Genomic DNA, 12,853 nt, shown 5'->3' with positions numbered 1-12,853 from the left:
CCAGGCGTCCACATTTCAACTGGCAAGGTCCCATACCGACATTGTGCTTTCCTTCCTAAGGACACACGGGTGTAAGGTAAACTTGGAAAAGAGTTTGTTAGTTCCTGACAAGAGTACTCTTTCTAGGAACTCTAAACGACTCAATTTCAATGAAGATTTTCCTGACAGAGGTCAGAAATTTAAAAATTCTGAATATATGTTGAACCATTCAGTCCAATCCTCATCTGTCAGTGGCTCAGTGCATGGAGGTAATCGGATTGATGGTGGCGGCAATGGACATCGTTCCGTTTGCTCGTTTTTATCTCAGGCCTCTGCAATTAAGCATGCTCAAAAAGTGGAATGGAGATTATACAGATTTGTCTCCTTGAATAAATCTAGATCAGAAGACAAGGGACTCTCCTATGGTGGTTGTCTCTGGATCATCTATCCCAGGGAACATGCTTTCGCAGACCCTCATGGGTGATAGTGACAACGGATGCCAGCCTGTTAGGATGGGGAGCAGTCTGGAACTCCTTTAGGGCTCAGGGGGTATGGACTAAGGCAGAGTCTCTCCTTTCCATCAATATCCTAGAGTTGAGAGCAATATTCAATGCGCTTCGGGCTTGGCCTCAGTTGGCTTTGTTCCACTTCATCAGATTCCAGTCGGACAATATAACAACGGTAGCTTGCATCAATCATCAGGGAGGAACAAGGAGTTCCTTAGCGATGACAGAAGTAGCCAAAATCCTACAGTGAGCGGAGTCTCACTCTTGCCATCTGTCAGCGATCCACATCCCAGGGGTGGAAACTGGGAAGCAGATTTTCTGAGCAGACAGGCATTTCATCCAGGGGAGTGGGGATTCCATCCAGAAGTATTTTCCACCCTGATTCTCAGATGGGGGCGGTGCTTTGGTCTTTCAACCTAGCTTATGTATTCCCTCCGTTTGCTTTCCTTCTCTGGGTGATTGCTCGAGTAAAACAGGATAGAGCATCTGGCCTCGCAGGTTTTGGTATGCCGATCTGGTGGCCGTGTCATCTCAGCCACCGTGGAAGCTCCCATTGAGAAAGGACCTTTTCATTCAGGGTCCCTTCCATCATCCAAATCTAGTTTCTCTGCTTCTGACTGCTTTGAGATTGAACGCTTAATTTTATCTAAGCAAGGTTTTTCTGATTTGATCATAGATACCTTATTTCAGGCAAGTAAGACTGTTACTAGGAATATTTAACATAAGATATGGCGTAAATGTCTTTATTGGTGTGAATCCAAGGGCTACTCATGGAGTAAGGTTAGGATTCCCAGGATTTTGTCTTTTCTCCAAGAAGGATGGGAGAAGGGTTTGTCAGCAAGTTCATTAAAAGGACAGATTTCTGCTTTGTTTATTTTGTTACACACTCATCTGACAGCTGTTCCAGATGTACAATCTTTTTGTCAGGCTCTGACTAGAATCGGGCCTGTCTTTAGACCAATTGCTCCTTGGAGTTTAAATTTAGTTCTTAAGAGTTCTTCTAGGGGTTCCGTTCGAACCTACGCATTCCATAGTTATTGCTATTATCTTGGAAAGTTTTATTTCTGGTTGCTATTTCTTCTGCTCGAAGAGTATCTGAGCTTTCGGCATTACAATATGATTCTCCTTATCTTATTTTCCATTCGGATAAGGTAGTGTTACGTACTAAACCTGGTTTTCTTCCTAAATTTGTTTCTAACAAGAACATTAATCATGAGATTGTTGTTCCTTCCTTGTGTCCTAATCCTTCTTCTAAGAAGGAACGTCTATTACATAATTTAGACGTAGTCCGTGCTTTGAAGTTCTACTTGCAAGCGACTAAGGAGTTTCGTCAATCGGCTTCCTTGTTTGTCTTTTTTTCAGGGAAACGTAGGGGTCAGAAAGCTACAGCTACCTCTCTTTCTTTTTGGCTGAAGAGTATCTTCCGTTTTGCATATGGAACTGCTGGACAGCAGCCTCCTAAACAGATTACGGCTCATTCCACTAGGGCTGTGGCTTCCTCATGGGCATTCATCGATGATGCTTCTATTGAACAAATTTGCAAAGCTGCAACTTGGTCGTCTCTTCACACTTTTTCCAAATATTACTAATTTGATACTTTTGCCTCGGCTGAGGCGGTTTTTGGGAGGACGGTTCTTCAAGCAGTGGTGCCTTCCATTTAGGTTCCCTGTATTGTCCCTCCCTTTTCATCCGTGCACTATAGCTTTGGTATTGTATCCCACAACTAAGGATGAAATCTGTGGACTCATCGTATCTTTAAAAAGAAAATTTATGCTTACCTGATAAATGTTTCTTTTTAGATACGATGAGTCCACGGCCCGCCCTGTTTTTCTAAGACAGGTCTTTATTTTTGTTACACTTCAGTCACCTCTGCACCTTGGCTTTTCCTTTCTCTTCCTAACTTCGGTCGAATGACTGGAGTGGGAGGAGCTATATATACAGCTCTGCTGTAGTGCTCTTTGCCTCCTCCTGCTGAACAGGAGGCGATATCCCACAAGGATGAAATCCGTGGACTCATCGTATCTAAAAAGAAACAAATTTATCAGGTAAGCATAAATTTTCTTTTTTTGATTATCTATTTGATATCTGAATTCTGAAATATTCGTTAACTGAATAGACAGCAGAGATTGCAAATGAAGTAAAAAAAAAATCACATGCTTTCTACACCAGATCAGAAGTCAATAGATTACATAATTTACTATAGAAATTAACACAATTGAAAGCTATGTTGAGTGGTATGTTTTAATATTTTCTACTTAAAAGCTGGAATCTACATAGCATGCACAGTGCAATCACTAACAAATGGTTGAAGTTGAAAATTTGTTTTATTAGTTTATAGTTCAAAAATAAAATACTTTGCAGAGGGGAAAGATAGGTTATCTAACACCCAAAGTGTATATTCCCTACATTTTCATTACAAAAAGGTCATAAATAAAGTGAAACTACACTAGATATAACAGCAAGCACAAAGAATGGACTATGGTACATTTTTATTAAAGATGGACCCACATCCATTTCACCAAAGAATAAATTACGGTGGTGATCTTGCGTGTTCTATGTACATCCAGCAACATTCTTTTGTGGAGTGACAGAAAAGATTTGAATCGTAAGAATATTCACGTTACTGCCTGCTCTTCAGTGATTCTACCAACCTGAAAGACAGAAGAAAACAAAATGAGGGAACGAGGTATTAATGCCTTGTTTTAAGCTCTGAGTCTTGATCTAAACATTTCTTGACATAGGGGTTGCATACTAATGCCTTAAAGACAAACTCTTCTTGCTCCTGTGTAATAAATGTACTTGTTTCTCACTCCCTAGATGCCAAACAGTAAATTCTGTGGCCTAGCTTTTCAAAATGATGCCAAGTAGAAAACAGCTATTTGAAAACCTAGGTCAAAGAATTTACATTTTGCCCCTCTCGTAGGAATTGTGGATCAAGGATTTTTTTTTCTTTACGCAATGCAAAAGGTGTTTAACCCTTTGAGTGCTAAGCACCTGGGTGCTAAGCTTTTTTAAGGGTTTTACTTATTTGTTTAAAACATTTTTTTTTTTTTTAACCTTTTTTTTTTTCTACAGATCCCCAAGACTTACACTGTTGGAAAGGTTAGGCGATTACCTTTCCAACGGTGGGTCTTGGGGGTCTGTAGCTGCTTAGATGCCTGAGATACAGGTTTCTAAGCAGCATGCCCCCTGCGCCTATACTTAACATTAAGTATAAATAAAGTTGTGCGGTGACGTCATTGCATGTGACAACACCGCGCCTAACGTGAAGCTCCGGCGATGCCCTTCACTATGCAGGCCCGATCGCCGGGGTAGGAGTCCCCAGATCTCCCTCAAGGTGGGAGAGTGCTAGTGACGGCTCTGAGCCGTCATTGGCACCAGAGTGGGCAACTCTGTGACGGCTCAGAGCCGTCATTAGCACTCAAGGGGTTAATGCACTTTTTAAGCCTGGTAAAATGTACACATCTTAGTACTACTAAGAACATTTTTAAAAAATTTAACATTTCTTTAAATACTATTCCAGTTAAAGCCTGTGTACTAGTTAGTTTTGTCATGTTTTTTATAAAAAAAGGAAAAACCCTGCAACCTTGTATAATCTCTAGTAAGTAGAGAGGTTGCAATGTATTTATGTCAGAAGTACGAATGGGGCAATATCCTCATTCCCATATCTTGGCTCAATTCCTTTTATACTCCTCACCAAAGAGCAGTTCCACTGTGAGGAAGATACATAAAAGCCTAACGCTTCCCCCTACTTGCGAAATGCTTAATTTATAAACTGGTAAAGGGAGGGAGGATTATCAGTTATTCATAAATCATGTTACACAGCACCTGTACAGAGGAACCTCACAATAATAAAAATACAATACAGTAATATGACAATTAAGATGGTCTAAAAACATGAACCTGACAATATATGGTGGAGACAGGGAACTCCTGAAGCATAAAAACAAATGAGATTTCTTTCATACAGGTCTTGAGAGTTCATGATCCATTACAACTGGGAATTACTCTTCCCTACCACAAGGAGGAGGTAAAGATTCCCAAACCCTCTAAAAAAAACCTCCCATCTCAGTCTTTACGTTGCCTACTCTGGAGGTATGTCTGTATATACACTCACCCACCACTTTATTAGGTACACCTTGCTAGTACCGGGTTGGACCCCCTTTTGCCTTCAGGACTGCCCTAATTCTTCATGGCATAGATTCAACAAGGTGTTGGAAATATTGCTCAGAGATTTTGGTCCATATTGACATGATAGGATCACGCAGTTGCTGCGATTTGGCGGCTGCACATCCATGACGCAAATCTCCCGTTCCACCACATCCCAAAGGTTCTCTTGGATTGAGATCTGGTGACTGTGGCGACCATTTGGAGTACAGTGAACTCATTGTCATGTTCAAGAAACCAGTTTGAGATGATTTTAGCTTTGTGACAGAAGATGGATACATTGTAGTCATAAAGGGATGGACATAGTCAGCAACAATACTAAGGTAGGCTGTGGCATTTAAATGATTCTCAATTGGTACTAAGGGGCCCAAAGTGTACCAAGAAAATATCCCCCATACCATTACACCACCACCAGCCTGAACCGTTGATACAAGGCAAGATGGACCTACGCTTTCATGTTTACTCCAAATTCTGACCCTACCATCTGAATGTTGCAGCTGAAATCGAGACTCATCAGACCAGGCAACATTTTTCCAATCTTCTATTGTCCAATTTTGGTGAGCCTGTGTGAATTGTAGCCTCAGTTTCCGGTTCTTAGCAGACAGGAGTGGCACCAGGTGTGGTCTTCTGTTGCTGTAGCCCATCTGCTTCAAGGTTCAACGTGTTGTGCGTTCTGAGATGGTATTCTGCATACCTGGGTTGTAACAAGTGGTTATTTGAGTTACTGTTTTATTTCTATCATCTCGAACCAGTCTGCCCATTCTCCTCTGACATCAACAATGCATTTTCGTCCACAAAACTAACACTCACTGGATATTTTCTCTTTTTCGGACCATTCTCTGTAAACCCTAGAGATGGTTGTGCGTGAAAATCCCAGGAAATCAGCAGTTTTGGAAATACTCAAACCAGCCTGTCTGGCACCAAGAACCATACCACGTTCAAAGTCACTTAAATTGCCTTTTTTCCCCATTCTGATGCTCGGTTTGAACTTCAGCAATTCGTCTTCACCACGTCTAGATGTCTAAATGCATTGAGTTACTGCCATGTGATTGGCTTGTGATGTCACCACATGGCTGATTAGCAATTTGTGTTACCAAGCAATTGAACAGGTTTACCTAATAGAGTGGCCGTGATAGTGTGTGTTTGTGTGTATATATATATATATATATATATATATAAAATATAGCTGTGGTACAGAGTCTTTACATTATTCCCCTTGCTGTTTTGAATGAGTCTGTTTTTTTTTTTATGTGTTTAGTTTAAATTTCATGTGGCTGCCTTTTGCACGTCTGTTTTAGACCCGTTACACTTTTTTCACACTTCAGCTGGATTACGCATGTCGGGTTAGCACACGTATCTCATCGGCTATGCACCTGTCTGGTTTTGGCACGCTAAATTTCGTGCATGATACCTGTACGTTTTTTAATGAGGTAAAGGTAAGTTATTTCTATTCCTCAAGAGTTTTTTTATGGGGTTTTAGTGTTTGCTTTGTCGATACTATAATGGAGCTGTCTGATTCTCTCCCTAAATTTACCTTAGAAGCCAGTTTACTGAACACCTTCCTACCATTATTAAGTGTGTTTATTGTAAAAATGCTGAGGTCTCTCCTCCAGCTAATTTATGTGATGGATATTTAAAAATGTTAATGCTTTAACATCAATGCTGCGGTTTCTGAGGCGCTGGCTGCTCTCCAGCCTTCAAGCAAGTTTAAAAGGTCAGTTAATATTTCACCTTCTACTAATACTATGTCTCCTGCAGTCAGGGATACTGTAATATCTTCAGGTGGTGAAATTTCCTATTTTTTGTTTTAAATGTAACTTATTGGTTCTTTTTTGAAAGAGGTTTTACTTACTTTAGGGGTTAAAGTTTCTAAGATTTCTGTGAGGTTATTCTCTCTTGTTTTGAGAACTTACTTTTCTGATATTTCAAGGAACATCTTTGGTCGCTGAGATTTGCTTTTGCAGTTCGCAGAATATTCTGCAGCGTTTTGGGTACCCTCTTATCTGTAATCCGTTTTCAGGATATTGCTGTATTTCTTATCCAGGATGATATCTTTTCCAAGCAGTATTTATTTTCTACTGTCTGTTGTTTCTTTAAAAACTATTGGTTGAAAAATCTTTTTTTTTTAGTATTTTGGTTCCTCAGATAAGGGTTTCTTTTATGGGATTTTGCCTTTTAGATTATTTAGTTTCTATTTTTCCTTCAGTTGCTCTTTGCATGGAGGTGTCGGGTCTTATATTTGTGGCCTTTGTTGTTTTTCCGTCTACTCGCCTTTATCTGAGTCTCCTTTACGATACAGGTTTCTGACTGTTGTCTCTGAGGAGTCGTTTGCTTTTCAGAACAAGTCTATTTGTCTTAGTGGCTGAACTATTATCTCTTTATGCTGGGGGCTTCTTTTTATTCTTGCTTCTTTATCTATAATCTTACAGATACAATGGATGAGGGGCTGTCTGGCAATCTCAGAAGGGCATAAGGAGTTTGGTCTCCTCGACCGGTGAGGTTACCTAATACTCCATGTATTATTCAGGTCTTTCAGAGTTGGCCTCATTTGAAGAGAATCTTTTTCTCTGTTTTCAGATTAAATAAACTATTACAGCTGTAGCTTATGTCTACCATCAGGGGGGATTTGCATCTCCCTACTTAAAAGGGACATTAAACCCAAAATATATATTTCATTAATAAGATAGTAAATACAATTTAAAAAAAAAGTTTCCAATTTACTTCTTTTATCAGATTTCCTTCCTTCTCATGATATTCTTTGTTGAAGAGATACCTAGGTAGGTAGCCTGCACGTGCCTGAAGGACTACATGACAGGAAATAGTGCTGCCATCTAGTGCTCATGCTAACGTACAACATTGTTGCAAAATTGCTGCTATATAGTGCTGCAAACACGTGCACACTTCTGAGCTTATATCCTTGTTTCTCAACAAAGGATAACAAGAAAACTAAGACAATTTCATAACAGAAGTGAAAAGTTGTTTAAAATTGTGTGCTCTATCTGAATCACAAAAGAAAAAAATTGGATTGTATGTCCCTTTAAGAGGATAGTTTTTTAATTTCTTTCCTAGGCCGGAATGTATTTCTGCTGTTCTTATTCTAGGTTCTATTAGGGTGGTGGGTTTAGTTTCACAGGGAAAAAAAAATATGTTTCTTAGATCCCACCCTATTTCTATTATTACTTGTGCATTTCAAAGCTTGGGTATTTGTTCTCAAGAATAATAGATCATGGACTCTCACCACCTGTCTGAAAGAAAACTTAATTTATGCTCACCTGATAAATGTATTTCTTAGTGGCGAGACCCCACCTTGTTTTGTTCTGGGGGGGGGGGTTCCTCTTTTTTTGAGCACATCTTTTTTTTCTGTGCTCCTTTTTGTGAGGTGGGAGGGGTTTTATAGAGTTCTTGAGATTTGGGTATCTTTGCCTCTTCTTAGTGGTAAGGAAGAGTAATTCCCAGGAGTAATGGATAGTGGACTCTCAGCACCATGAAATAAATAAATCAGGTAAGCATAATTATTTTTATTTTATTTATTTGTATCCCACAGGGCTAAATAAGGATAGAGAGGCTTTTTTTACTTATTTATTAAGTGTTTGTTTTGTTATTCAGCAGCATATTGTATTTTAAGAGTAATTATCTGCATACAGTTGGTGATTTTACTTTAAAGGAACTTAAGTCAAAACTTTCATGGGTCAGAGTGTGCAATTCTATGAGACTTTTCAATTTAACTTTCATTATCAAATTTACTTTGTTTTCTTAGTATCTTTTGTTGAAAATCATACCTAGGTAGGGTCAAGAACTGTACTTCACTACTGGTAGCTAGCTCCCACCAGTTCACTGCAGTTCTGAATATGATTTTAACTGTGTTTAACAGTGCAATAATAAAAAGCTTGAAGACAGTGTATTTTCTTTTTTGCACTTATGCTACTTTAACATAACAGTTAGTACACATGGCCACTAGGTGGTGCTATAGTGATTTGTACAGTATATTATGGCAAAAGCTCTGATTCTTTTCCCTGTTTTGGTACCCTAAATAAGGGTATATATTCTGTAAGGAACTTATTACATAAGGCGTGAATCAGGGCAAAATGCCTAAAATGTTGCCTGTAACTGATTTGCTAAAGCATTTGGTTGATATATTCCATCACTTACAGTAACACACTGTATGAGGATAGGTTATATTTAGTAGGTATATATAATACCTGTACTGTATATATATATATATATTTTTTTTTTTTTTTTTTTTAAGTAAAGCCAGTTCTAACATCTTGAAAAAAACTAAATTTATGCTTACCTGATAAATGTATTTCTTTCTTGACACGGTGAGTCCACGGATCATCATAAATTACTGTTGGGAATATCACTCCTTGCCAGCAGGAGGAGGCAAAGAGCACCACAGCAAAGCTGTTAAGTATCACTTCCCTTCCCATAAACTCCAGTCATTCGACCAAGGTAAAGGAGAGAAAGGAAATTACACAAGGTGCAGCGGTTTAACAAAGAAACTGTCAGAAAAATAGGGTGGACTCACTGTGTCAAGAAATAAATACATTTATCAGGTAAGCATACATTTTGTTTTCTTTCTAATGACACGATGAGTCCACGGATCATCATTACTGTTGGGAACCAATACCCAAGCTAGAGGACACAGATAAGTGAGGGACAAGACAGGTAACCTAAACCGAAGGCATCACAGCTTGAAGAACCTTTCTCCCAAAAGAAGCCGAGGCAAAAGTATCAAATTTATAGAATTTAGAAAAATTATGAAAAGATGGCCAAGTTGCAGCCTTGCAAATCTGTTCCACAGAAGCCTCGTTTTTGAAGGCCCAGGAAGAAGAAACAGCCCTCGTGGAATAAGCTGTGATTCTCTCAGGAGGCTGATGTCCAGCAGTCTCATAGGCCAAACGAATAATACTCAGCCAAAAGGAAAGAGAAGTAGCTGTAGCTTTCTGACCCTTGCGTTTCCCAGAGAAACAAACAAACAAACAAACCAGAAGACTGACGAAAATCCTCAGTCGCCTGTAGAGAGAATTTCAGCGCACGCACAACATCTAGGTTGTGCAACAAACGCTCCTTATGGGAAGAAGGGTTAGGACACAAAGGAGGAACAACGATTTCCTGATTAATATTCCTGACCGAAACAACTTTAGGCAGGAAATCAAACTTAATACGCAGAACAACCTTATCAGAATGAAAGATAAGGGGAATCACACTAATGCCAAGAGTTCCGAAACTTTCCGAGCAGAGGAAATAGCAACAAGAAACAAAACTTTCCAAGATAACATCTGGATATCTAAGGAATGCATAGGCTCAAACGGAGCCTGCTGTAAAACATTAAGAACAAGATTCAGACTCCAGGGAGGAGTAGCAGGTTTAAACACAGGCCTGATCCTGACAAAAAGATTGCACGTCTGGCACATCCGCTAGACGCTTATGTAACAAAATAGACAACGCAGAAATCTGACCTTTCAGAGTACTCTCTGACAAACCCTTTTCCAGACCCTCCTGGAGAAAGGACAATATCCTAGGAATCTTGACTACTCCAAGAGTAGCCTTTGGATTCACACCAATACTATATTTACGCCATATCTTATGGTAAATCCTTCTTGTCACAGGCTTACGAGCCTGGATCAAGGTCTCAATGACCGACTCTGAAAACCCACGCTTAGATAAAATTAAGCGTTCAATCTCCAAGCAGTAAGCTTCAGAGAAACGAGATTTGGATGAAGGAAGGGACCCTGAAATAGAAGGTCTCCAAGGTGTAAAGGATGACATTTCCACTAGATCTGCATACCAGATCCTGCGAGGCCACCCCGGTGCTATGAGAATCACCGACGCCCTCTCCTGCTTGATCCGAGCTATGAATCTTGGAAGGAGAGCGAACTGAGGAAACAGGTATGCTAGATTGAAATTCCAAGGGACCGCCAGAGCATCTATCAGGACAGCCTGAGGATCCCTTCTGACTGGAACCTGATAAACCGTGCTAAAGCTAACTGAGGCCAGGCCAACAGAGCAGTGAAGATTGCTCTCAGCTCTAGGATGTTTATGGGGAGCTCCGACTCATCCCGAGTCTATAGACCCTGAGCCTTCAACGAGCCCCAGACTGCTCCCCCCCCCCCAGAAGTCTGGCATCCGTGATCACAATCACCCAGGAGGGTCTGTGGAAGCAAGTTCCCTGGGAAAGATGGTCCTGAGACAACCATCACGGAAGAGAGTCTATTGTCGCCTGATCCAGATCTATTCGTAGAGACAGATCCGCATAGTCCCCATTCCATTGTCTGAGCATGCATAACTGCAGAGGTCTGAGATGGAACCGAGCGAACGGAATGATGTCTGTGAAAGCCACCATCAGACCAATTACCTCCATACATTGAGCCACTGACGGCCAAAGAGAGGACTGAAGGGCAAGGCAAGAGTCGAAGATCTTTGTTTTTCTGACCTCTGTCAGAAATATCTTCATTGATAGGGAAGTCTATTATTGTCCCCAAGAATACTACCCTTGTAGCTGAAATCAGATAACTTTTCCTAGATTCACCTTCCATCCGTGGGAGCGAAGAAAAGACAACAAGATCTCCGTATGAGAGTTTGCTTGTTGAAAAGACGGGGCTTGAACCAGAATGTTGTCCAGATATGGCGGCACTACAATGCCCGAGACCGGATCACAGCCAATAGAGCCTTCTGTGGCGAGGCCGAATGGAAGAGCCACAAACTGAAAGTGATTGTCCAAGAAGGTGAATTTTAGAAACTTGTGATGATCCTTGTGAATGGGAACATGAAGGTACGCATTCTTTAGGTCTATGGTGGTCATGAACTGACCCTCTTGGACCAAGGGAAGAATGGAACGTATGATCTCCATCTTGAAGGACGGCACTCTGAGGAACTTGTTTAGACACTTCAGGTCTAAAATTGGTCTGAAAGTTCCCTCTTTTTTGGGAACCACGAACAGATTTGAGTAAAATTCCACACCCTGTTCCTGCGGAGTAACAGGAACTATGACTCCCAGGGCAGAAAGATCCTTGACACAGTTTAAGAACGCCACTCTCTTTATCTGGTCTACAGATAATCTTGAGAGAAGGAACCTGCCTCTGGGAGGGAGTCTTTTATTCTATTTTGTACCCCATAGATACGATATCCACCGCCCAAGAGTCCGGAACATCTCGTATCCAGGCTTGAAAGAATTGTGAAAGTCTGCCCCCTACTGCTTACCCTTGTTCCAAGACTGACTAGGCTTCCAGAAAGACTTAGATTGTTCTTGCTTGGAGGAGGAAGGGGAGGGTTTACCTCTAAAGTTATGAAAGGATTGAAAATTACTCTGACGTCCTTTCTGCTTATTCTTTTTATCTTAAGGGAGAAAAGATCCCTTTCCTCCTGTGATATCTGAAATTATTTCAGTCAAGCCAGGACCAAACAAGGTCTTACCCTTGTAGGGGATCGCTAAGAGCTTGGACTAAGATGAAATATCCGCAGACTAGGACTTCAACCATAAGGCTCTGCAAGCTAGAACCGCAAAACCAGACATTTTTGCTCCTAGCTTAAAGACTTGCAAGGAAGCATCCGTAATAAAAGAATTGGCCAACTTAAGGGCCTTAATCCTGTGCTGGATCTCCTCAAGAGGAGTATCTGTCTGGATAGAATCAGACAAGGCATCAAACCAGTAGGCTGCCGCGCTGGTGACAGTGGCAATACACACCACAGGCTGCCATTGGAGACCCTGGTGAACATTTTCTTTAGCAATGCCTCCAACTTCTTATCCATTGGATTTTTAAAAGAACAACTATCCTCTATGGGAATAGTAGTCCTCTTAGCCAAAGTGCAGATCACCCCTTCCACCTTAGGAACCGTCTGCCACGACTCCTTAATGGAGTCTGCTATTGGAAACATTTTCTTGAAAATTGGAGAAGGAGAAAAGGGAATTCAAGGTCTCTCCCTCTCCCGAGCAATAATCTCTGTAGCACGGTCTGGTACGGGGAATACCTCCACCGCGGAGGGAACATCAAAGTACTTGTTTAGCTTACTAGACTTCTTAGGATTGACTACGACAGTCGCATCGGAGTCGTCCAAGGTAGCCAAAACCTCCTTAACAGGCGAAGGTGTTCTAGATTAAATCTGAAGAATACAACTTCAGCATCAGAAGAAGGAATTATACTGTCTGAATCTGAGATTTCCCCCTCAGATGCTACCGAAGTGTCTTCTTCCTCCGACTTTTG

At 40.8% G+C, this 12,853-nt stretch overlaps 1 protein-coding gene across 1 annotated transcript in view; it reads right to left on the bottom strand.

Moving 5' to 3' along the window:
- Window positions 1–2,712: 2,712 nt before the first annotated feature.
- The window catches only part of ARL1 (ADP ribosylation factor like GTPase 1), a 36,220-nt gene continuing 26,079 nt past the window's right edge, over window positions 2,713–12,853 (bottom strand). Inside the window, exon 6 of the mRNA XM_053716994.1 lies at window positions 2,713–3,136. Coding sequence (XP_053572969.1) covers window positions 3,106–3,136 — 31 coding nt within the window. The 3' untranslated portion in view covers window positions 2,713–3,105. The remainder of the gene's footprint in view (window positions 3,137–12,853) is intronic.

Source organism: Bombina bombina, chromosome 6, assembly GCF_027579735.1.
Source record: "Bombina bombina isolate aBomBom1 chromosome 6, aBomBom1.pri, whole genome shotgun sequence".
Lineage (NCBI taxonomy): Eukaryota > Metazoa > Chordata > Amphibia > Anura > Bombinatoridae > Bombina > Bombina bombina.
This window is presented reverse-complemented; position numbering and strand designations above follow the sequence as displayed.